Source organism: Copadichromis virginalis, linkage group LG7 (genome assembly GCF_057382275.1).
Source record: "Copadichromis virginalis isolate Kocher_CV1m ecotype Utaka linkage group LG7, C_Virginalis_male_GT1.1, whole genome shotgun sequence".
Lineage (NCBI taxonomy): Eukaryota > Metazoa > Chordata > Actinopteri > Cichliformes > Cichlidae > Copadichromis > Copadichromis virginalis.
Genome location: NC_140624.1, coordinates 69687975 through 69714900, shown reverse-complemented (window position 1 = coordinate 69714900; position 26926 = coordinate 69687975). Strand labels below are relative to the sequence as shown.

The 26926-nt window shown below is 44.8% G+C and overlaps 1 protein-coding gene across 3 annotated transcripts in view; it reads right to left on the bottom strand.

The window, feature by feature from the left end:
• LOC146706773 (zinc finger protein 609-like) overlaps positions 1-23775 on the bottom strand; it is a 32053-nt gene extending 8278 nt beyond the window's left edge. For 2 of the 3 annotated variants that reach the window (XM_085464989.1, XM_085464987.1), the window contains exons 1-4: positions 23366-23775; positions 11791-11923; positions 7649-8479; positions 2437-2665 (exon numbers count right to left, since the gene is read on the bottom strand). In XM_085464989.1, the coding sequence (XP_085321115.1) occupies positions 2437-2665; positions 7649-8359 (940 nt within the window). In that variant the 5' untranslated portion in view covers positions 8360-8479; positions 11791-11923; positions 23366-23775. The remainder of the gene's footprint in view (positions 1-2436; positions 2666-7648; positions 8480-11790; positions 11924-23365) is intronic. The other variant, XM_085464988.1, reaches the window with a different exon arrangement.
• Between the last annotated feature and the right edge of the window lie 3151 nt (positions 23776-26926).

Here is a 26926-nt window from a genome sequence, read left to right as displayed (position 1 = left end):
ATATCGGCCGACACTGATATGAATCTGATACAGTTTTCTTTAATCAATAAAACTGGTTTTTTTTTAATATATCTTGCTGCATTTTGTATAAGTTCATACTCAAGTTTAAATAAACAACACTAAAGCTATTCTGTTATACTGTATGTAAAAAATGCACTGCACCCAAAATATTTCATAGTTCAGCAAAACTGATCAATCTAGTAAACTTAAACCTGCTCCATCCTCCCTATTCTGGTATTTTAAAGAGTACTTAGCAGAAATATTAGGCAACCAAACTAATAAGGTTGCAAACTCCCAGCAAAAAAAAAAAAAAATAGGGAACCACCCCTCACGCTCCACCTCATGATGCTTAATCGACGTAATCAACCTTAATTTGATGCAGTGTGAAAAAAAATGCACAGAAATCAATTATTTTTCAAGAAATATTAAATAGATTCAACATCTTTCTTCAACAAAATTGCAGACTGCACAGATGGTTCCCAAAGGAAAAAGTACTATAGCTTACTAGGGTATATTAGACTTAACAGTTACTATATACAGTAATGGACTTCTATACATTTTACATCAAATTAAAACTTTGGGTGTCAGATAATTATTTATTAAAAGCTCGACAGTTTAAATGAGAATAAGAAAGAAAAGTATGTCTTTGTGCCCCCTTTTCCCTGTTCATGCCCTATCGGCCCCCCTGGCTAAACTTTGCTAGATCCGCCCCTGCACAGTTACAGCCGTCAGCTACGTAGAAAAAGATCCTCAAGTAGAAAGTAATATTAAATACATTCTAACAACAGTTTAAGCTTAAACGTGCTGCTGTTGTTCAGCCGCTGGTTTCCTCTTTCTGGTGCAAAGTGGGCCAAAAACAAAGAAGAGAGCCGATCAGCTGATCATTGATCAGTTTCATGATTGAAGCAGCAGCAAGAAGAGGCAGTCGCTCCATATATTGGTTGATGAAATGCTGGTTTGGTAGCGAGGCTACAAATACTCAACCAGACCACAGGGCACGCCACAGCCTCTCGATCACGTGACCACACTGTTGCGACGTGCTACGGTTATGAGCCGAGTTACGCCGTGTTGCAAGTTTTGTGAGGTGCTTTTTTGATATTTAATGGATCGGATTACATTTTTTATTTCTCTCCGATATCCGATCCAGTAATATACGTCAGTATCGGGCCGATACCGATACGTAATATCGGATCGGTCCATCTCTAGTGCAGTTATTAAAAAAACAAACAAACAAAAAAACAAAACAAAAGACTTCACATTGAAGTACAAACATCATTTTTTGTTGGTTTGAAAAAGCCAAAAGTTTTCTGACCCCACAATTAGGATGAAGGGATAGGAGTTAAGCTCCTCCCCTCTGGGGTCTCCACTTTAACAAATGAGTCCTCAGAGTAACTCCCCACACTTACAGCTCCTTTCTTCGATGTGCTGACGTGACTGTATCAAAGCACGGAAGCTGCGAGTGCAGCAGGAAGCAGACGTCTAGATGCGACTTTCCTCCCCGGCTGGGACGCAGATGTCGAACGCTTTCATACCAGCGTCACGCTCGGCGGGTTTCTGAGGTCGAACCGCATCAGTGATTGGCTGACAGTGGAGCTAATTAAAGAGTGAGATTGAGTACTTCAGCAGAGCTTTCCACTAACAGGAGCACTTCTAATGAACAGCTTCCTGCCCGAGCCTATCACCTCCACACAGGTTTTCCTCCAGCTACACGCCACTCTGCATTCGGCGTCCACAGGACGTGCAGACACGCTCACAGGACGTCACTGAATAAAAACTGAGATGCACGACTGTTCAGCAGGGCCGTAATCCAGACAATAAACTGGACCTGATCTTTTCACAGAGCTCCACACTGGCTCAGCATCGGCAGCTCTGCACGCACATCACACCTGCTCAGAGGGGTGGAGTCATGAACGTTCAACCCAAGCTGATAAAACTGATGCATGTGTTTGTTACAGTATATCAGAAGGTGGTTTTTTTCTCTGCAACAGCCAAAGGCAAAGAAAAAGTACTGACGGACCAATCATTTCATTTTTGTGGCTGAGTTATTGGTACCACTGCAGCTGCATGAGGCTCAGCAGCAGTGAGAGGTCAGTGAAACATCAGAGCATTAATGAAGCACCTTTTCTCTAATCTAACGGGAGTTTTGTGGCGTGAAGGTGCAGAAAAGCTTTCTTTTTGGAATAATTTGGATTGACAGGAAGACAGCGCGGTGTCCGCTCGCCGTCGCAGCTCGTAAAGGTTTGCTGCAGAAACCGAGAGTCTCTCGCTTCTTGTTTGGTTCGTTGTTCGTGTGCACGGCTCTTCTTCAGCAGAATGGGAAACGATGTTCAGGCCGGGGTAGTGCGAGTGCCTCTGATGAGCGCTCATTTTGTTCTTCAAATAAACACACGTAAAATAAAACTACGCAGCCATCTACTGCGATAACGCTTTTCTCACCGTCCTCCGTCTCCTGCCACACGATGCCCTCCAGGTTCACGCTGGTTCCCGGCTCACAGGGTCCCAGGCACTCCGGCTCGGTCGCCAGCGCCGCGTCAACGGTGTTCACGGCGATCGAGCGTGTGCGGACCATGATCTGCTCGCAGGGAGACGAGATGTCGCCGCTGCTGGGGACGGAGCCGAGGAGGTGGAGAGGGGGAGGAGCTGGGGTGGAGACTGGAGACTCCATCTGGACGGAGGACAGAGAAGACGAGAGAGAAATCAAACACGTGAGTGCAACCACAGGAGAGCTGGAAGGAAATCCAACCTAATGTTTAGTTGGTGCCAAAACAAAGAGAACCACTTATCACGTTAAAGAAATAAAGATCATTTATTCCCCGTGACGGGAACAGCACCTTTGACCTTCTTCAATCCTTGGCTGCCCATCAAGGCGGCACTCAAACATCTACCGTCTCTCTCTGAGGTAAAACTGCAGCTTCTGTGAATGAAGTCTGGTGCAGAACATCTCCACTTCCTGTCTGACAGCAGGTTAAATGTCTATTTAAACTTCACGCCTTACTTCGTCTCTCTGCCAAAACACAGAGCCATCCCCATCTGAGAGGAAGCAGTTTTTAATTATGGTTTTAAAGTCCCACCTTGACCCACCTGGAACATACACGTTGGTTTTCAGGTAAATTTGACAGTGCTGAGAGCCGACGATGAGGGCGGTCCACACCGTCCTCTTCTTTAAGAATGAGAGCTGCTGCCTGGATGCAGGGAAAACCGCTGAGGAGCAGGAAAACCTCAGACTAGCTCTCAAAGACAGAATGACAGGGGGCGGGGTTACACCTCCACTATTGGCCACAGACCATCCTTGCTCCTCCTCATTCAGCCGGAGCAGTATTTATTACAAGCCACATTCCTTTCAAGGCCACAGGCAGATCAGCCTCTCTCTGGATCTCAGACGGAGGCAGAGGGCTGACGAGGGACCCGACAGAACCTCGGGCCACTCCGCTGGCCGGTGGGTTGACAAAGCGCTAGCCTGAGGAGTGAAGACGAGGAGCGTTTGCTCAAAGGTTTCTCTGTTTTATTGTCACCTGACAGCATAAACCGCCTTGAAACGTCTGCTGTTGTGATCTGGAGCCATACAAATAAAACTGAGTTTAACAGGAATCAGGCTTTAGGGTCTGGACTAGTGCTGCGCCATATCATACCGCTCACGGTAACACCGATGTAACGTTGGGCAACGATAAGAAAATGAAACATGGCGATAGAATATGGGTAAAAACGCGCATGTGCAGTGCTTTTGTTTTCATACGCACATGGCGGACAAAGCACGGCGGCGACGCAGAACGAGAAGAGTGAAAGCGGATCGTTGAGTGAAACAGATGAACCAGAACTGGTTTGTAAAAATGCTGCAGCTTCACTGGAACTGGTTCAGCTTTCGTCCGTCAGATACACAACAAAGCACTATTTTTGGTAGCGCATGCTAGCGGGCCGTCGTTATTCATTCTACATGGTTGTGCTGAGGATGTCGGCCAGTTTCCACTGGAAATGCCTTTTGGTTAAACTGCCAGCAAGGAATTGCATTTGCACTGTTACATGTTTATATAATTTTAATGCACATAAAAAACAGCTGCTTGTTTAAGTGAAAATACACTGATGGAGTTTTTTTTGGGAGAAGGGAGCTGAAGGTTGACAGACGGATTGGTGAAGCGTCCGCATCACTGCAGCCGCTGCACCGGTCCGTCGTGGTGAAGAGGGAGCTGAGTGTAAAAGCGAAGCTCTCAGTTTATCGGTCGATCTACGTCCCTACCCTCACCTATGGCCACGAGCTGTGGGTAGTGACCAAAAGCTGGAGAGATTACAGGGAGTGCATAATTATTAGGCAACGTCCTTTCCTTTGGCAAAATGGGTCAAAAGAAGGACTTGACAGGCTCAGAAAAGTCAAAAATAGTGAGATATCTTGCAGAGGGATGCAGCAGTCTCAAAATTGCAAAGCTTCTGAAGCGTGATCATCGAACAATCAAGCGTTTCATTCAAAATAGTCAACAGGGTCGCAAGAAGCGTGTGGAAAAACCAAGGCGCAAAATAACTGCCCATGGACTGAGAAAAGTCAAGCGTGCAGCTGCCAAGATGCCACTTGCCACCAGTTTGGCCATATTTCAGAGCTGCAACATCACTGGAGTGCCCAAAAGCACAAGGTGTGCAATACTCAGAGACATGGCCAAGGTAAGAAAGGCTGAAAGACGACCACCACTGAACAAGACACACAAGCTGAAACGTCAAGACTGGGCCAAGAAATATCTCAAGACTGGTTTTTCTAAGGTTTTATGGACTGATGAAATGAGAGTGAGTCTTGATGGGCCAGATGGATGGGCCCGTGGCTGGATTGGTAAAGGGCAGAGAGCTCCAGTCCCACTCAGACGCCAGCAAGGTGGAGGTGGAGTACTGGTTTGGGCTGGTATCATCAAAGATGAGCTTGTGGGGCCTTTTCGGGTTGAGGATGGAGTCAAGCTCAACTCCCAGTCCTACTGCCAGTTTCTGGAAGACACCTTCTTCAAGCAGTGGTACAGGAAGAAGTCTGCATCCTTCAAGAAAAACATGATTTTCATGCAGGACAATGCTCCATCACACGCGTCCAAGTACTCCACAGCATGGCTGCAAGAAAGGGTATAAAAGAAGAAAAACTAATGACATGGCCTCCTTGTTCACCTGATCTGAACCCCATTGAGAACCTGTGGTCCATCATCAAATGTGAGATTTACAAGGAGGGAAAACAGTACACCTCTCTGAACAGTGTCTGGGAGGCTGTGGTTGCTGCTGCACGCAATGTTGATGGTGAACAGATCAAAACACTGACAGAATCCATGGATGGCAGGCTTTTGAGTGTCCTTGCAAAGAAAGGTGGCTATATTGGTCGCTGATTTGTTTTTGTTTTGTTTTTGAATGTCAGAAATGTATATTTGTGAATGTGGAGATGTTATATTGGTTTCACTGGTAAAAATAAGTAATTGAAATGGGTATATATTTGTTTTTTGTTAAGTTGCCTAATAATTATGCACAGTAATAGTCACCTGCACACACAGATATCCCCCTAAAATAGCTAAAACTAAAAACAAACTAAAAACTACTTCCAAAAACATTCAGCTTTGATATTAATGAGTTTTTTGGGTTCATTGAGAACATGGTTGTTGTTCAATAATAACATTATTCCTCAAAAATACAACTTGCCTAATAATTCTGCACTCCCTGTATATCTCGCCTTGGTGTTCCTGCGGATAAGCTGGAGGAGGTGGCTGGGGAGAGGGAGGTGTGGGCTTCTCTGCTTAGGCTGCTGCCCCCGCGACCCGGCCCGGATAAAGTGGAAGAAGATGGATGAATGTTTGTGTTTTTTTGCACTAATAAAGTTGTGGAGTTGTAAAGTATTTTGTCTTGTGTCAATTATATCGTCAGTTATATCGTTATCACAAATTTTCAAATGTATATGGTAGAGCTGGGCGATATAACTTTTACTCGATAGAGAAATTAAGCTATCGCGATAGACCTCGCCGCTCGTCCTCTAAAAAAAAAAAAAAAAAAAAAAAAAAAAAAAGGTCAGCCAATCCAAATTCAGTAGCGCAGAGCCGAACCAATCACAGCCGCAGCGTCACGTTGCGTGACTTGTTACGTACAGCACAAGTGCCAAGCCGCACGTGTGTTTGTTTGGGAAGCAGCCAGCGGGTAATGGAGGAAATGAGTGTGCCGACTAGAAAACTCAACCGAGCGTGACCGAAGAGAAAACAGATGATGGTTCCAATGCCGGAGAGATTGTCGAACGGAAGAGCCATAGAAGCTCCGTAGTGTGAAGGTATTTCGGCTATTTCAAGTCTGACAAAAAACAGAGTAGCGTGCACTGTAAATTGTGCCGAAAGCAAGTCTGGAAATACAATAAACTGGTGCATGCGTCACACTGTGCGCCACGTTATTGTTTCGGTGAAATGAATTTCTACAATACTGTTAATTCTACTCTCTGCAGTGTTTAAATGCTTACATATACACACAGTTACTGTCCCTCCACACATACGACTCGGTTCTGCTTCTATGCCCCAGCTTTGTTTACTTTTTCCCACCGAGGCTTCTAGACTTCTGATTGGCCAACATTTCTGCACGGTTAGGAATCTAGCGCCACCTGCTGCTTTGGCATGTTCATAGCAGCGTTTTCCTTCATTTCTGCCTTTATGTGTGGACGGGATTATTTTTTAAAACGAAAACGGAAAATCTCCGTTTTCAAAAATACCCGTGTACGTGTGGACGTAGCCTCAGTCTCTGACTGGAAGCGCTAATTCGTCATTCGGCTTTTGTCAGACTAAAGTAACTGTTAAAACTGTTTGAAAAGCTCAGCTATACAACAAGGAGAGATTGAGAATTTCCTTTTAGTTCTCAGTTTCTTTGATATTGACAAAAGTTAGTTTTGTCTGTTCTTCTGTAAAACAAACTAAGATTTATTTTTAGAATTAATATTTTGTTTCTAAGTGGAATTGACAATTTAGTCTGTTTCGTTTGTTCTATTTTGAAACTTAAACAATCTAATCTTGAATTAACAGCTCACTCAGGACTTCAATCCACTGCAACTTTAACCTTTAATCGCAGTTTAATCTTGAATTAGCAGGCTCAGTTTACTCCCCACACTAACTCCAATAAATGGATGAATTTAAGGCTTTTTAAGGAACCACACAAACCCCAAAGCTGAAGCTTTCTGAAGTTATTCTTAAAAGAGTCGGTTTAACCTCTGACGAACAGTCCAGCTAGCTGTGAAGGAGAAGTGTGTTTACCTGAAATCAGCCCTGAAAAACACACCTGCCAGTGCAGTGAAATGATCAGTGGTAGAACAGAGAGGTCCAAAGACTCCTTTGTTAATGACGACACGGGTCTTAGTGCAGAAGCTTTAACAGTGGGATTATCTAAAAACAGAAACTGGGTTAGATTAGACCAAGTTTAATTTAGCTCAGGTTCACACGGAGCCACTTTTAGCTTGTCCACGGCCGACCGGGTCGGCAGTGACGAGCGCTTGGTTTGCTTTGGTTCTTTGTTCAGAGCTAAAAGCGAGCACATTTAGATCCTTTGACCACGAGGAGCACGCCGAAAACGACGCTCACATACATCATGTTCAGTGTGCAGCATGCGGGCTCCATCAACAACAAGGAGACACGATTATTTTCATTTGTTCAGGCATCAGCTTTATTCCTCTTACCTTTTCCCCACCCATCGCTTTCTTCAGATTTCGGCAGTCGCCCCCATCCACCTCTTCCTGCTCCGTCGTCACGACCTGGCCTATCCTGGCTGAGTCCAGCGGCGTGTTCCCGAGCTGCTCGGCCGTAGCGAGCTCGGGGGCCTGTTGGCCCTCAAAGGGTCCGCCTCGAGGTGCTCCTAACGGCAGCACCGAGGACTCTTTCTCAGCGTTCGCCGCTCCCGCCTCCATTTTCTCCTTCTTGCTTTTCCCAGACACCCCGTCCTTGTCCTTTTTCACCACAGGGAGGATGCGGGAGGGCTTACTCGACTTGTCCGTCCCCTTGCTCGGGGCAGAGTTGGCGTTCTGGGGCGGCAGGTCCCCGGGGACCCGGCCCTGAACCTCTTTTTTAGCTCCGTCTGAGTGCGGCGTCTTCACGCTCTCCTTAGAGTTTTTACTGCGCTTGGATTTGGATTTGCTCTCTTTGCCCGCCGTGGCGGACGCAGGGCTAACAAACTTTATATTGTCAGGTAAAGCTGCCACGGCGCTGGGAGGGGCCGCCATGCCCCCTCCCTCCTTGCTGCTCGACATCTCTAGCTTGTCCTTCTCTAAGTCGGCGTCCAGGTCAATGATCAGATTGCCAACACCGATATCCCACTCATCACCGCTGTCGTACGTGTCCACCGCGTTGGAGTCCACACCTTTCCCGCCTGCAGGGCCGCTGCTGAGGGACATCTTAGTAGGAGCGTCCCGGAGCGCCACAGGAGGGCTGCAGGAGGGCCACGCTCCTCCCAGCCGCAGGACGCCTCCTCAGGGCCGGACCCCACGCCTCCACCCGGCTCCCCGCATCGCCTCCTGCAGGAAGGACAGGTGAGACAAACCAGAAAAGAGCAGGTTAGATTAGCTTAGCCCCGCCTCCTGAGACAGAGTTCAGAAGTTATTTTTAACTTGATGACTATGATCGAAGGCCAGGAAGAGAACAACTTTACATTTTGAGTTGCTCATCCCAGTTTTACTGTTCAGGCGGGGGAACAAAGGCACATGTTAGGAAGAAATTCAGTCGTAAACCAAACCGTCAGATGTCAAGTCTGTCTGCGGTTTCACAGCGATTTACACCAGCACAAAAAGCCTGAACCCGTCTGCACGCTCGCTGGTTGGTGGGAATCACGAGGTTGTGAAACAAAGGCCCTGAGTGACAGCGAGGACAACGCCCTGGCTTAGCAAGATCACACAATAAGGAGGTGCACCCGATTCACAACGAGGGAAAAAAGGTGCAAGAATTAAGCTTAATGGTTTGATCACTTTCAGAATATCCATGGAAGAGATGTAGCTGAAAACATGAACTAAAACGAAATGTTTTATTCAGGATCGGAGTCTCAGGTTCATCTTTGGTCCACAGAGCATCTCAGCACCACTGCAGGCTGCGACTTCCTGCTTGCTGTCAGTTCTGTTACTTCACAAAGACGACTACTCGTCAGGATAACGGTGCGCTGAGGGAGAACATGCACACCTCCTGCTCTAAAGCCTCCTTCAGGCCACTGATCACAGGACAGGAGCTCGTTGACCCCTGACCTTCTGACAATGCAAAGCAGCGGGAGCAGATGTGGGGAGGAGGCGGTGCAATGTTAACATCCTAAAGCCCCACCAACTCCACCCTGAGGCTAATTAAGGCGTATGTCTGATCAGTCCATATGTGGAGAGGAGGCGGGCTGAAGCGCTCACTGAAATGTCTGTGACGTGAACGCCCACGATACCGTACCGCTGCCGCAGCTGATTTATTCAAGTCCCAGCGCCGTTTACGAAAACAGGAAGTCGTTCCCGCAGGAGGAAGGAGGGCGGCACACTGCAGACGACCCAGGAAAATAAGTCCAGCAGAGCGGACTGTTTCCCTGGTACTCCTGAAGCCTGCTGATTAATACTCATCCTGTCCAATTACACCATTGTTCAAGAAACAAACTGTACAAACAGCTTCACAGCTGTGGGTCTGCTCCGCCTTGTTTTTGCACCGCAGCCTGCGCACCGTCGCCCTGCGTGCAGCCTCTAAAGGTTAAAGATCGTTAAACAGCTTCTGCAGTGATCCTACAGGATGCTGCAGGGCGAGCAGTCTTTACAAAGGTTAATCTTATTATACAGTTATTGAGGAAAAATTAACAGCTGCAGGCAAAAAACTGTTAATGGAAACTCTTCTGTTTTTAAATCAGTGTGTTCCAAACTTACAGATCATTTAAATTAATAATTTAAAGAAAACCACATTTGAACATTCAAAACGTGCAGATGATTCTTGAGATGAAGCGTCCAATTATCAAAGCCCCTCCTCACCACCAGCCTCCACACAGACGCAAAGAGGTGAACTCCAGAGTGTTTAAGCAGCTTCTGCTTAAATCGTGCAGCATCATGAAGAGGAACGAGACGAGCTCCACCTTGCTTCTCTCAGGTGAGCTTCACCTGAGGATGCTCTGAGTTTAACTGCATGTCTCACCTGTTGCTCACAGGTGTTTTTACCTGCACACTAAATTGTCCAAATGCAGTTCGTTTCAGAGCCGCATGAGATTCAGTCCTGACTCTGTGACGCGTGTTTCATTATTCTTAATAATTATTTGTAAAAAGGCCCAACAGTAGATTTTCCATGAAGGCATTAAAATGTTATTTATTCTAATAATAATAATAATAATAATAATAATAATAATAATAATAATAATAATAATAATAATACCACCACATACTATGAACATCACAGTATCTCCTGATAAACACTGTGATAAAACCTTCCTTTTGCAGGCACAGTGACTGCTACCTGCATTCAGGAAATCTCGTCTTATTATCGCCACACCTGCCCCCACCTGCAAGAGCACAACAGAGAAACATCCACCCTTCAAAGCAGCGTTTCCACCCACCAAACACCAAAACAAACACGTCGTTGTGAAATTCATCCAGATTAAGGCCTGACTGGGATTTCCACAAGTTCACAAAGATCTGATTCAAAACTCATCCACGAGGATAAGAACCCAACAAAAACCAGAGTGATGGATGTGTCTGAGGTTTTTGTGGACGGCCGTACAGAACGGAGCTCACATTTAGTTCAAAATCTAACCGCAGCATTTAGAGAAACTCCTGGGATTCATACTTCTGTGACTCTACTGTACACACTGGTTAACCTTTAACCCGTCTGGCAGCAGTGCTACGAAGCACACTAACCGAGGAGACGAGGAGGCAGATGGACAGACAGGAGCTGTAGACATAATCCTGCTGCTAATGATTCAACTGCTCTGAGAAAACACACCAGCAACACCGAGCCGAACACACCATGACTGAGGCCGGTGCCAAACTCCAAAAGCTGAGCCATCAGACGCTCCTCCATCCATGACTCAGTTCAAACCTTTACCAAGTGATTATTTTGCAAATGTCACATATTACTATAAAACAGAAACAGAGTGTCAGTTGGACAAACATTCAGCCATCGATTACCCCGTCACTTAACTGGAAGAGAAATGCTTTTGTCTTATTAATAAACAATAATAAACACCCAAAACCACGTTTTATCTGTCAGAACAACTACTAAACCTTTGGATGTATTTATGCACCATATTAAAAACATTTTCTTAAATGCAAAAATATATAAATAATGTCAAGTAGAGTCAAAGGTCAAATAAAATAAAACGAATATGCAGTCAAAACTACGGCATAAAAACAGACCTGTACCGTCTTCTTGGCAGGCTTTCTGACGTTAGCGAAGTTTTCATGCTGCTGTTACAGCAGCCGGGCACCCCACGCCCCCCTTTAGACTCACCCCTGTTTGCCTCTCTGTAAAATAGCAGCCTGCCGTCAGCCTTCATCAAGCTTAAACTTACAAGCTTTCACGTTTCCACAGTAAAGGTTTTAATGGTGATCACAGCCACCGCGCTGCTGTTTTCTTTCACTCAGCCTCAACGCAGCGTGACAGTACGTGGTGTGTAAACAGTCTCCGCCCCCACGTTAAACTGTGCCAGCGCCATCGTCCCTGCTGCTGTTGTGTTCTCAGTGTTTCATAAAAACGTTTCTACTGCAGGTCTGCTTTTAGCAGATGTGGGAGAAACGCTCGTTTTAATAAAACGGCTTAAACGCAAAGAGAATTTTTTATAATCAAATAATTGGAATTACTCGATGAATCGTTGATGAATCACACTCACTTGGATTGCACAGGTCGCCTGATAGACGGGAACCATCTGCAGACAGACGGTCAGCGTGCGGACACGAGGCTCTGTCACCGAGCACAACTCAAGGCGACTCGGCTCGGCAGCTGGTTGTATCCCGGTTGTATTCCTGGAGAACAGGAAGAGTTAAATGTGACTTCCTGTGCATGTAGACAACAAGAGACATGTGATGTTCACTGATTCAGCAGTTAACTGCTGTAGTATCACAAACGTGGCCTCTTCCAATCGCTGACTGACGACAAAAAACCAAAACCACCGAGATAAACTTCTGTTATGGAATAAAACAGATGCTAACCATGTTTAGCTTTGAGGACGTAACTTGATGTTGGAAAAAAGTGATAAATCTCAACATATGTTAATGCAACATTCACCATTCTAACATTTTACATTATGTTAACAATGTCACATCGTGACTGAAGTACTGCGATAACATCGTGGGGATGTGGGATGACTCCCACCTCGACAAGTGGTTCAGCGAGTTTGTGTAAGGAGAGCAAATGAAAACACACTGCAGCAAACAGAAGCATGGCTCAAAAGCAGAATATAATGAAATATATTTTACACGTGATGACCTGTGGATAAATAAATATCTGACCTCTGGGGTTTGTCCTTGATGCTCACTGGGCTGTCATTCTCAGCTCATTGTTACTTAACTACCCTCTCATTTCTGACGTGTTCTCTCGTTTGTTTGAGTGTAAACCTGATTAATAAAGCTAGGAAAGCCCTGCTTTGGAGGCCTATCGGGGGTCCTGGCTGGGCGTGGGGCTCTCTGGAGGCCTGGGAATGGCGAGGAATCACCCAGGAGTAACTGAAAGACGTTTCTGGAGACAGAAAGGTTCCTGTCAGATCTACAGAGACCCTGAAAAGGCTAAACCATCTGTTCGCCTGCTACGGCTGATTGTTTTTTTTGTTTTCATCAGTAAAAACAATCAAACTACACATTAAAAAGCTGTGACGTTACCCACACTGCACCTCCAAAGGCAGCAAACACCATTTTTCGCACAGACTCCTAATCTGCCTGTGCAAAAATGACTGAGTGGATTAGCTGCTGGCATTCATACCGCGGGGCTCCTCTCAGATCAGACTTTCTGCTCAACTGCCTCCAATGCCACACTTAATTAAAGGCGGCCAGGTGGCGAGACCTCCAGCAGCTGGAGAGAAAGAGGAGCCTGTTTCTGTGGAAATCCACCCTGAGAAGCTCTGGCTCCGGCACAGAGCTCCGCCAGCCGGGCTTTTCCCCAGCAGCAGGACAGAATCAAACCCGCCGTTCTGACGGAAACTTGGCCCGGGCGTCGCTCTCTACGCTACACGTCCCACACAGGCTGAATCCACGCCGTGGTGATTAACAGGCTGCCGGGCATCCTCTGTGAAGCACTGCGGGAGGAGGAAGACGAGGCTGGGAAAGCTAGCGTTGCCCCCACATCGGCCGGCATACTTTGCATCTATCTGTGATTTAAAGGTAAAACTAGGGCTGGGCGATATGGCCTAAAATCCATATCGTGATATAATTTGAAGCATAAGTGGTAATGATATATATCACGATATATTCTTTTCTTCTGTATAACGTATTTTCCACACTATAAGGCTTAAAATCCTCTAATTTTCTCAAAAATTGAAACTCTAACCGATTTGGGCAGAAATCTGTTAAAATGTTTTAGTACAGCTTTGGTAAGCTGCACTGCTTGATGGATTGTCAGAGCATTACGGCTGCCGTAGTGAGGAGCTTCGCGGAGTAATCTGGGTCCAAAACGCCGTCCTATTCAGGTCCCAAAGTCAAACGAACACTGAGAGTTAAAAACGGTCTAAATTCTTCCATCTTTAATAAAATGATCAGCGTTGCTGCTTTATCAGGTGTAACTATGAAGTTTAACATCCAGGCATCCATGAAAACAGAATTTATTACACTTAACGAGTTAGAAGTTAGCAGGAAGTTAGCAGAAGTTAGCTCGCTAGTTTTGCTAGTTACCTAAGCATGATATAGCATGTTCTGACTGAGAGATTTCTGAAAACATTCAAACGTACAGCTCTGCTATCACTTCCAACATGAATGAAGACAGGAAACTAAACAGCAGATATATCTGACTGCTTTGTTTTGCTTAATGTGTCTTATATTCCCGTGCACCTTATGGTCCAAAAAATACGTATTTGACTTTTTTATTTGGCACACTGCAGTTTAATGCTGCAAAGCACCTCTTTTTAACTTCAGTGGATATTATACATGGTTATGCTCAGGATATGTCAGCCCATTTCTACTGGAAATGTTTTTTGGTTAAACTTTCAGCAAGGAATTTGCATTTGCACTGTTACATTTTTATAAAGCTTTAATGTACATAAAAACCAGCTTCTTGTTTAAGTGAAAATAAATGGAAGGTTTTTTCTTTTGTGCTAGTGAAGTTGTGGAGTTGTATGCTGTCTCGCATCAATTATATCGTCAGTTATATCGTTATCAAAAATGTTCAAATATATATCGTGACAAATATTTTTGGCCATATCGCCCTGCTCTAGTCTCCACTGAAGACATACTGAACAGAGGTGAGCATGGACATTCACACTCCAGGTGTAGGGATGGGTAGGTTCTGACATAAACGGTAGTAACCAGACCGAAAAGCAGCGCACATTTCGGTGCTTTATTTTGGTGCTTTTTTTCCCCGAGATGTCACACACTTTGGATTCTAGCCAATCATTTTACGTTTCCAAGCGTAGTAGGCGGGCCCAGGCACGTACGTTCTTTTAGAGCAGAGCTACAGATTAAAAATGCCCAAGGCGAAGCGGTCAAAGTCTGGCTGTACTTCACAGCAAAAGATGCAAACTCAGCAGCAACAAGTGCTTTAAGCTGATACTGTGCAAAGGCCGAGAAATGCGCCGTATGATAGCTTGCTGCGAGACCTCACACCGAGCACATCTACTGCGGGTGTGGTGCCTGTTATCGACCCGGAGTTAGCAACATCCCCCAAAAACATGAAGAGGAGAGTCCTGGCCCCTAGCCCTGCCAGTGTAGCAGAAATGATGAGGATGATGATGCAGCAGCAGCCGTTCTTCTCTGCGTGAGTAGCTTAATGTTGTTCGTGTGTAATTTACGTTGAGTAGGCTAACCACGTTATTACATTAATGCATGTAAGGTGAACTAGCAAACACCGTCGTAGCTACATGCGGCTGTCTTCTTGTTTGATAGAGTGATACCATATATGCCCTATCCGATTGTTCAGTCTGACGTCACTAGCCATGTCTGGGTCTAAACTCCGCTGCAGGTCCATATATCAAACGATCACTGTGGCATTACTGAGAGTTGAAAAACTGTCTAAAGTCTTTCATCTTTAATAAAATGATCAGCGTTCTGCTCTACCAGGTGTAACAATTGAGTTTAACATCCAGGCATCCATGAAAACAGAATTTATGACATTTAACGGAGTTAGAAGTTAGCAGGGAGTTAGCTCGCTAGCTTCTATCTAAATACAATATAGCATGTCCTGACTGCGGGGTTTTGGAAACAAATTCAAACGTACAGCTCTGCTATCACTTCCAGCATAAATGAAGACAGAAAACTAAACAGCAGTGACGTTTGTAGGGTTACTGAAGTTTGGCTAGCTGGTATATAATGATGTGCTACGTGACCGCTAGCGACACAGCTATGTTAGCATAATATAAACAAGCTAACTTTTTTTCCACTCGATAAAAGTTACCGTGAGTGTTCTCGGTGGTCAGGAACAAATGTAATCGCATGGCAGGATGCTGTAAAAGGACCAAACTTCAGCCAGGAGAACAACTGAGATAATCCATCCACAATACGAGGTTAGTCATTCATATACTGCTGCATGGGCTGGGCTGTAGTTACATCCTAAGGTTTTAAAAACTGAGCTTAAATAAATGATTAGCGGTAATAAAAGCCGAAGGAGGTCAACAGTGATCACTGACTGTTTTAGGAGCTTTTTGAGATCAAATAGAAGAAAATACAAAACATTAAACATGTTAACAACACAAAAGCCATATTAAACGCAGACTACTTTAGGCCCGGAAGTAGGATTCGTCGTGTCATCACTGAACAACCGGATAGCTGCAGAAAAGGCCATCATTGTTATCTTTTTACAAACAGCTAAACATGAGAGGTTTTAGGACAAAGTTTGTGTTTTCCATTGTTTAAGCATCGGTTCCAACCAAAGGAGGTATGTTGTATCAACAGAAAAGGCTAACTAGGTTACCATTTTTGCAGAAAAAAAAAAAAAGAGACTGCTAAAAATAAAAACATAAGAGATTTTTGGACAAAGTTTGTGTTCTCCATTCTTTAAGCACCGGTTCGAGCACCGTTTAAGCACCGGCACCGTTTCAAAAGTACCGGTTTGGCACCGGTACCGGATAAAACCTAAACGATACCCATCCCTATCCAAGTGTCCTAACAAGACACTTTCACAAGCACACAAAAAGCTGAACAGTGTGCTTTATTGTGTGAACTCATTATTGTGCAAAGTAAAACTGACTTAGTGATCATTCATATGTGTTCAGACTGACGGGGATTCAGCTCATAAATCATGACCCGGTGCTCTGCCAACAGCTGCCTTTATAAGATAGTTACTGGTATCAGTAACTCTGCCTCTGCATTCACATGCTGTCGCATCAATGCTGCACCACACAGCACCAAGTTTGATCGTCCAGTAAGAGAAAACGACAAAATCTGTCACTGACGTAAAACATTTTTTAATTAAGGTTTCATTTATTCAAGCCAAGTTACATTCGGCTTATAAAAATAAAATAAATGCACGTTTTGACCCCAAAAACAAAGACAAGCCAACTCTGATCGGTACTGATATCAGCACCCATGAGGACATCGGTCACAACATATTCAACATTAATCCCGATACTCAGTTTAGTCCAGATATTTTCCACTTTACGAGCTTTAAATGTTCTTATAAAACCCTCCTTGCACAATTATTAATGATTACACGGCCATTAAAGCAGGATTCAGGCGTCATTTATCTACAAGTGCTTCAGCTGTTTATTATCCTCTCCTCTGCATTTAAGAAACAAAAATGTCTGGCAGCAGTGTTGCCAACTCCTCAGTAAGGAAAATCGCTATTGGCGGTCCTAAAAGTCGCCAAATGACGTCATCGCCTAATTTGCATAATTGGTCATGCTAATGTAATTGTAACCTACACTGTTGGAGAGAGAAATAACATCGTGGAAGAGACAAAGTGAGTAAAAAACGTCCTAAATGCATTTAGAGTTTATTTAGAACTACAAATTAAATTTCTTTTAGTAATTATTGTTTTTTTTTATGTCACAATTCCAACCCTGCTTGTTTACCCGGGCTTGGACCGGCAAAAGTGACCCGAAATTGGCGCTCTGGTGGAGTTACTTTGTGTGTCTGTGTTTATAAGTAGTTTTAAACCTTGTGATCCACAAAACAGCATAACAGTAAAGGAAGAACTGACTGCGTTACAGTCAGTGCGGAGCAGCGGCTTCGCTCATGCGCGGTTTGCAGTTTGGGCGCACAGGTGTGAACGTCTCCTGCAGCTGGGGGAGGACTGTCCTCCGCCTGTGAGCGCTTTGGCACGGGCGAGGTGCCCACGGCAGCACCGCTGCCTGTTGAGAGTATGAGCGATCCGCGTTTTCACGTCAAAAAGTCGTCATAAATAAGTCTCCAATAACACCAGAAAAAGTCGCCAGATTTGTCGCTAGTCGCTTTTTTAGAAAAAAAAGTCAGTAAGGGGGTCTGAAAACTCGCTAAATATAGCGACAAAGTCGCTAAGTTGGCAACACTGTCTGGCAGTCTGAAGACGCTATAAACAGAAGAAAAACTCCCATGCAGCTAACAGCCGGTTCATGTGAAGACACGGTGCAAACACCCAACCGTGGCTGCAGTGGAGCAAAGGGATTTACAGCCAGTGAAAACAGGTCAGACACTGAGGTGCTTACAGCAGACACACAGTGCTGAGGACACTGATGATGACGATAACACAAAGTGCTCCTGTGAGGGACAATCCACCTTATACTGACAGATGAAGCCACAGACAGAGTTCACTCAAAATCCTGAAATTCAAACTGAGGAACAGAAGCTCTTAAACATCTTTGAGCAGCGTGACGACACCATGTGGTTAAAAACACCTCGAGGCCAAAGGTTCAACCTCAAGCTAAACAAAACATCCCCAACACGAGACCGTGAGGGTGAGCGCACCGGTACAGGTCAGAGGTCAGCCCACGCGGTTCCAGCCCTGTTGCTGTCCACGCCTCATTTCTACCGATTGACATTATGGGTCCTAATACAGCGGCGCCGTGGCGAGCCGCAGCAGCTCCTGCTGTTTTTACATTTTTCTTGTTCTTTCTAATAATTTCACGTGTCGTCGTTTCCATGCTTTACAGCAGTTTGTTCCAACTCTGTCCATTAATCATTTTTCACATTTCCCTTTCTGATGTTAATGAGTCATTTGCTGTGTTTCTCTCATAATTTCCTCTCATTTTGAACAGTTTCCAGTCCTTTTAGATTAGTCATTGATTATTGTTCCTTTCATAATTTTCCTTGTAGTTTCCAACAATTTTCCACCTGCTTTCCAGTTATTTACTCAGTGTCTGTGTTGTTTTCTGTGGACAGTTTGGAAGGCTGACTCTGTTTGGCTGTTTGTTGACATGCTGCACACGGACGACCACGTTTCATGCACCCAAACTGTCTCTAAGATTAGACTCAGGACGGGTTTGTGACTCCTCCTTACTTACTTTGAAGAATCAGACATCTCTGAACCACACGTGCAAACCTTCATCGGTTTAGTCACAGTTCAGGTGATGAGGGTGAAGTGAGCAGCAGCGCCTCCTGGGCCTGATGCGACAACCGCCAGAAAACAAACTAAACACAGAACGGTTCACCTGCAGAGCTCTGTCATGCAACTGTCAGAGCCAGAAGTGGAAACACCCGCATCCTGTTTAACCGTTAACGTGTTCAAACATTACAGCGAAAAGTGGCTTCAGTGAGAAAATACACTTCATACTCGACATGCTTCCTCCCTGAGAGACAGACCTGTACTGCAGGCGCCTCAGCTGCTGCCCGTTTCTGGGTCTTTCTGTCCACGGTGGCGTCTTCTGTTTGGATGCCGAGCCGGCCTGAAGTCCGCTGATCGACTCAGACATTTAACACTACTGCCCTTCTTTCTCTTGGGCTGCTCTTTGGTTGCTTTCTCAGCATGTTTTGGGTCCTTGTTTACTGTGAAGCATCAGCTTATCAGGTCTGAGAGTAGCAACAGAGCAGTAACTGCCCTGCTCGAGATAACCAATGAGGACAGGGGTTACTAGAATAGGTCTGCATGTTAAATACACACTGAAAAAACAATAAAACTCCCACTTTCATGCTGTGGTCTAAGGGTTTTTCTCCCTAGATAACTTTAGCCACACACGGCTTACAAATTTCTACCTGACGGCTTTGACTTACGTCAACGGTGATTTTGTATAAATCAGGACTTTGGCTGTGAACAAACACAGTGGGAAAAGCCACTCGCTGTGGGCCAGCTGTGCATCATCGCACACTGAAATCTCACTTTTAACCAGGAAAAACTTGCAAAACAACCGTTATTGTAGTACATATATACAATTTAATGCTTTAAATAAGATATTATTTAATTTGCCTCGACAATGAATTCAATGGGGGTTTCCAATAGGGCATAGGCATAGACATTTTTGCAGGATATTTATATGCATAGGGTGCTAGGGCTGGGTATCGTCACTCATTTCTAGAATCGATTCGATCCACGATTTGATTCAATTCGATTCGATTTAAATCTGGGAAATTTTTCCTCAGACAGTCAGAAATATTATAATTCAGATCAGTACATTTATATATTTTTGTATCTATAAAAAGGAAGCTGACACTTTCCAGACTTTATCAAAGATGTGAGCGTCACAGTGAGGCCTTTGTGTCAAAGCAGCTGAAGATAAAACACAGAAAAACATGAAGGAGATTTTCCTGTTCTGGGATTTTATAAAAGTATTCTGCAGTACATGAAAAACGAAAGAAAACCATTAATCAACACATGAACATTACCTCTGAAGTTACAGCGGTTTTATTAGAGACACAGCGTTTTGCATTTTGCTTAATTTTAAAAAGTTTACATTTGTTCAGAAGCCTGTTGAACGGCAGAAATTAGGTTTTCTTTTCAGAAGTGAGTAAAAGGGATAAAAACAGCCGCCGACAGCCTGTAAACAACGAGCGAATAATGAAGAAAACAGATTTTTAGACGGGAACTGTTCTTGAAGTACAGAGAGAGAGAGAGAGGGCATCTTTTTTAGACTTTGCATCGAGAAAAAGTTGGTTTGATTTTGAACTAATCAAATGTGTGGGACTAGTTTGCTAGTTGTCACTATTATCACTAGTCAGCACTGGCCATGCTAGTCATTTCAAAAAGCAAAACGAGACCTCGGATGCAAGCAGTGGAAATCAGCTTCCTCCAACGTGTTAGCATAGGGTGAGGAGTTTGGTTATTCTCAAGCAGCTGCTACTCCTCCATATTGATGGGAGCCAGTTGAGGCTCTCAACTCCGGGGTAAGGCATTCCAGCTGGGCATGAGGAAGCCCCAGGGTAAACCTAGTAATGGAAGATGCCTGCCTAACCACCATGGACTTCCACTGTGTGTGTTTTGTCCAGGTGTGCTTTCGCTGCACTGGCAGTGTGTCTGGGATCATTATCGTGCTGAAAATGAAGCAGCTGCTGATCAGATGTTCCCAGATGTTACTGCGGGGTGGATCAAACTCTGACGGTACTTTTCTACGGTCACAAACGGCACCGGCTGAACAGCAGGCCGAACCACGACAGAGCCTCCACCGTGTTTCACACACGGCTGCAGGCTCACTGTCGGACCTCTCTCCTGACCACCTCCGTACATACGGACCATGATTTGTATCTTTCGCTCCATCAGACCCATTTTCAGTCCAGTTCTTGTGTAACTTTCGTACCTCAGCCTTGCCTCCTGCTTTACTTCTTTAAGAATGGCTTCCTGAGAGCCGTCCTGCTACTGAGACCATTTCTGATGAAGCTTCAGTGAGCAGTAGATGATCAGCTGAAGGTCCAGATGCACCTCTCAGGGCCTGCACCAGGTCTTTGCTGGATCTGCCCCTCTTTCTTAAGAACAAGAGTTTTTAAAAAACGTTTTTTTGCTTCCACTTATCCAGTTTTCTCACATTCATTCACAGCGGTGGCTGTAGCTCAACCTTCTGATCACCTACTGATCGGAAGGTTGGTGGTTCAATCCTCGGCTCCTCCAGTCTGCATGTCAAGTATCCTTGGGCAAGATACTGACCCCAAGTTGTGTCTGATGCATCCATCGGAGTATGAATGTGTGTGTGTGTGTGTGTGTGTGTGTGTGTGTGTGTGTGTGTGTGTGTGTGTGTGTGTGTGTGTAGTTAGACAGCACTAAGTATAGAGAAAGTTCTTGTGAGAATGGGTGTGACTGGGAGAATGTGACATGTTGTATCGAGCGCTTTGAATAACTCCAGGAGAGTAGAAAAGTGCTCTACAAGAATCAGTCCATTTACGATTCCTAAGGAAACACCGCACACCACGCTGAGATGTGCAAAGTTTTCATAAATGCCATTATATGACAAACTGGTATCTTCGTCATAACAAAGACCTTTAATTTGTAACTTAAAACATCTGAGTTATCTTTGCTCAGGCATCTTATTCACACACACACACACACACACACACACACACACACACACACAAAACACTGATTCACCCTTCCAGCCCTTTTATGCTTGAATGATTCAGAGTAGAAACGCTCAAAAAAACAAAAACACAATAACAACAAAAAAGCACGACTCTGAAAATGGTCAGGTACAAGGACTGGATTTAAAAAGAGTGAAGTGAAAAAGCAGCTAATGTCCAAAGAAGAACTTTGCAAGACCTTCAGAAATCCCAGAGAACAATTTCTCAGTACGGACTGTGTTTTAAATTTTAAACCAAAGTCACCACGAGTTGAATAAATTCCAGATTCACACTTTTGGAAGTTGCTCCTTTCATGGACACGGACAGGAATCAGCACATGTTAAACTCGTGTTAAGGACACAAAAACAAAGGTGGCGAATTCACGCCTGTGAACACACATCAATAGATTAGAAGCCACGACCTCCTAATCTATTGATTTCCCCATCAGATTAACACACCTCCCATTAGTGTCAGTGTACTTACTACAAAGATAACGATGCAATGCCTGCTGTGCCCTTTTGTGTGTCTCCACAAATGCAGGTGTTGCTTCAGAGCGAGATTAGAGCACTACAGTGAGTTCAGTCCAGCAGGTTAGCCCACATACAGTACATTTATAGGCCTGCAGTCACCGTCTAATGTTACACAGCCACAATAATGTGACATTTATCGTGCTGCAGCTGGAGGTTTAATTCACTCATGCCAACTACAACTTTTCTAGGAACTGTGCATCACAGTGACAAACAAAGCAGATCCAGGAAATCCATCTGAGGGGGTATTTACATCATGTGGCTAGCTTTCAAACATCGCCTTCGCTAGGACCTCCTGCACATTTGCATGTGTGTGTCTTTGGGGCAGCAAGTCGTACGGTTCTGGGTGTGTGAAGCTGGGTAAAAGAAGGATATGCGTGCTAGAACTAAACCCGGAGCCACCTGAGCTAACTGGTGCTAGCTCATGTTAGCTGGGTTTATCGGGAGCTCAGTTCGCTGCATGCTAGCACAAAGCTAACACCGCCCCACAGCGGCTTTAAAGCCCTGAAACTGTCACCAGCCACACTCTGGGGCATCAGGGCTTCACCTCCAGCACCGATTAACACGCAGGTACCGAGCACAGCTTAACTAGCTAATCCGAGGCCCACCGTGGCCCGCTGCAATGCTAGCGAGATCCATTATCGGACGCAGGCTACTTTCAGCCCAGCCAGGTAGAATTTAGCCTTCTCTGCTGAACTTTAAAACAATCATGACGGTCCGCAGCCCTCACAGCAGCCACTGAAGCTGGACCCAGCCACACCGACAGCACGCAGGACACACTCAGTGCGTGTAACGGGTAACCTGACGTCCTATTGGTCGCCTGGTGGACACAATTACCGATGCGGCGCTTTCAGCCTCCCCGCGATCCATTATCGGACAACCGTTGAACACCACCTCTCGTCGGGTGGTGTTTTCTCATTGACGGGGCAGCTTTTATTAAGCAGCAGGCTACAGTGTCTGACAGGACACCAGAGCTCTGATCTAAATCACTCATCAGGAGATAATGAAATACTGCAGAAGCTCAAAAACATCACAGCGATGCTTCAAAAGCTCTGTGCATCACAGGCAGCTCACCGCGAACAGTTTACCCCGTGACCGCGACGCAAACCGTTAAATATATCCGCAAATATGTCTGGCTTAATACGGAGGTTTTAATTTTTGCTGCTGGGTAAAGGCGAGGGTCAGGCGAGGACGTGTCCGATGATGGACGCATGCTTCCCGGTCTCTCCAGACAAAGACGGCAGTTAGCCTCCTGAGCTAACCCCCAGGATAGCTAGCAGGCTATCCCGCGTTTTAAAGAAGTGGATCCAAAACCCAGACAGGGTGCCCCTCCGAGGCCCCCACTTACCCCGATTGGAATCCCTGTCCGACCAATATTCATGTACACTCCATAGGTTGCGATAAATCCCGGTGAAACGATGAGGACAAGCTCCGAAAGCTGCTGGGCAAACAGGCGGACCAGTCAACGTGCTCCCAGCTCACTGGACCGCAGCCATCACACGGTCACATCCCGGAGAAAAGCGGAGAGCGGCTGCGAACGGCGACGTTTAACGGGCGCTTCTCCGCGCTGGCCGGGGGGACAGCTAGTTCCAGGCATTCCGTGAAGCACTGTGATATTCCCAGAGTTCCCACGTCGGCGATATTCCCACTAACAGAAGCACAGACAGCGGCAGACAGACAAACAGCACCGCGGGGCTAAATGGCTGTTGAGTACAATGCAGCCAAAGCCCGGACAGCTGGATCTGGACCTGGAGTCAGCGCATGCGCACACAACAGCCGTTTTAAGCTTTCATTCTTACACCTCAGGTTACAGTAAGCCATATTTTACTTCTTACACATTAATAATACTGTTATTAATATATTATCACACAGTAATTTTCTGAATCTGGGTTAAGTATCTTTTATAATTAAAACACACCTACACTAGCTCAGAAAGCAACTCCCACTGAAGGGCAGGGGCTACACTGAAACTTCATGAAACTTCATGAAACGTGTTTTATGATGTTCTTAACATGCTGCCATCAGCCTGCTTTGTGGAATTCTGCATGTTTTCATTGGTTATTTGTGCTGATGTCAACACCGGTAATATGTAAATCTGGTGTAGTATATGAATGTTTGTGTTATTGTGAAGCCACATAATGTTCTGAAATAATAATGTTGTAAAGCATTAAAACAAAAAGTTATTTTGTGTTTGGAGTTGATCCAGTGGAAACAAAAGTTTTTTCCCAATTCTTGTGAACCTGACCTTTGACCTATGACCATGACATAATAAAACAGTGTAGTGTGTTTTATTATCTTTACCTACATGATTGAAGGGAATTGGCTGAAATCTTTGGTAAAAATCTGAATTCAAGATTTATTCATGCAGTGTGTGATTCTGAAAAACGTTATGGTGTTATTGTGATGACGTGGTGCATCTACCATTACACAAAACTTGAAAATGACCTCTAACTGTGGGTGCTAGAGTGCTAACCCACCCTGCAGTAACATCTGGAAACATCTGATGTGCAGCAGCTTCATTTTCAGTATGACAGTGATCCCAAACACACTGCCAGTGCAGTGAAAGCATACTTAGATAAATACCCAGTGGAACACCATGAGAGCCCAGACCTCAGCATCACTGAAGCAGTGTGGGATCATCCTGACAGAGAACAGAACACAAGGCAGAAGCATCCAAAGAAGAACTTTGAATGTCCTTGAAGAAGCCTGGAGAACTGTTCCTGAAGATCCTCACAGAAAAGGTGTTCATGCCAAATATTGACTTTTAAGCTCGTTAGAATTGTACAAAGATATTGCAGTTTCATGTTTGCACAGGTGTCATTAAACCACTCCACCCATTTCTCATTTTCCTACAAAATAAAAGGAAATGAAGAATGATTCAAGACTTTAAACACCGAAGGACCTTCTCATCCCATGATGCATCACAAATCCCAGTATCCACAGTGAACGACTTCCAACCTTCTTGAGTTGAATTCTTTACAGAGCATATTAAAGGTTTTAGTTATTCAATTCAATTTTATTTATATAGCGCCAAATCACAACAGCAGTCGCCTCAAGGTGCTTTATATTGTACAGTAGATTGTACAACAATAGATTCAGAGAAAACCCAACAATCATATGACCCCCTATATGAGCAGCACTTTGGCGACAGTGGGAAGGAAAAACTCCCTTTTAACAGGAAGAAACCTCCGGCAGAACCAGGCTCAGGGAGGGGCGGGGCCATCTGCTGCGATTGGTTGGGGTGAGAGAAGGAAGACAGGATAAAGACATGCTGTGGAAGAGAGACAGAGGTTAATAACAGATATGATTCAATGCAGAGAGGTCTGTTAACACATAGTGACTGAAGAAGAAACACCCAGTGCATCATGGGAATCCCCGGCAGCCTACGTCTATTGCAGCATAACTAAGGGAGGATTCAGGGTCACCTGGTCCAGCCCTAACTATATGCTTTAGCAAAAAGGAAAGTTTGAAGCCTAATCTTGAAAGTAGAGATAGTGTCTGTCTCCTGAATCCAAACTGGAAGCTGGTTCCACAGAAGAGGGGCCTGAAAACTGAAGGCTCTGCCTCCCATTCTACTTTTAAATACTCTAGGAAGTAGGCCTGAAGAGCGAGAGCGAAGTGCTCTAATAGGGTGATATGGTACTACAAGGTCATTAAGATAAGATGGGGCCTGATTATTTAAGACCTTGTATGTGAGGAGCAGGATTTTGAATTCTGGATTTAACAGGAAGCCAAAACAGGAGAAATCTGCTCTCTTTCTAGTCCCTGTCAGGACTCTTGCTGCAGCATTTTGGATCAGCTGAAGGCTTTTCAGGGAGTTTTTAGGACTTCCTGATAATAATGAATCACAGTCGTCCAGCCTGGAAGTAATAAATGCATGAACTAGTTTTTCAGCGTCACTCTGAGACAGGATATTTCTAACTTTAGAGATGTTGCGCAAATGGAAGTAAGCAGTCTTACATATTTGTTTAAAGACATAAAGACCTGGATGGCCGCTAACTTTCTGCTTCTTAATTCAGATCAAACTGAGGTTATTGTACTCAGCCCTGAAAAGCTTAGAAATATGGTCTCTAACCAGATTCTTACTCTGGATGGCATTACCTTGGCCTCCAGTAACGCTGTGAGGAACCTTGGAGTCATTTTTGACCAGGACATGTCCTTCAACGCACATATTAAGACATTCCTGCAGTCTAACTAATTGGTGTGTGTTATCTGGCTTCATGCACAGATAGAGCTGGGTGTCATCTGCATAGCAGTGTAAATGTATGCTATGTCTTCTAATGATGCTGCCTAAGGGAAGCATGTATAATGTAAACAGAATTGGTCCTAGCACTGAACCCTGTGGAACTCCATAACTAACCTCAGTGTGTGAAGAGGACTCTCCATTTACATGCACAAACTGGAGTCTATTAGATAGATATGATACAAACCACTGCAGCGCAGTACCTGTAATACCTACAGCATGTTCTAATTGCTCTAATAGGATATTATGGTCGACAGTATCGAACGCTGCACTGAGGTCTAGCAGGACAAGCACAGAGATGAGTCCACTGTCAGAGGCCATAAGAAGATCATTTGTAACCTTCACTAAAGCTGTTTCTGTGCTGTGATGAGCTCTGAAACCTGACTGAAACTCTTCAGATAAGCCTCTGCAGATGTGCAGTTATGAACACTGCTATTCACCAGATCAACAGTAAAGCGGCTGCTTAGGTGGATTCTTCAGTTCAGCTGCACATTCTTTGTTTCATACTTCCAGAAGCTCCCTGTTGATCTGTGCTGGTTGATGGTTCAAACAACTACAGACATGTTTGAAATGACAGTGGACACCTTTTAGGAGAGCTGTTAGAAACCTGGCAGACCTGGAAGTGGCCATAACAAGGGAAAAAAAGGAAAACTGGAAAAACACACA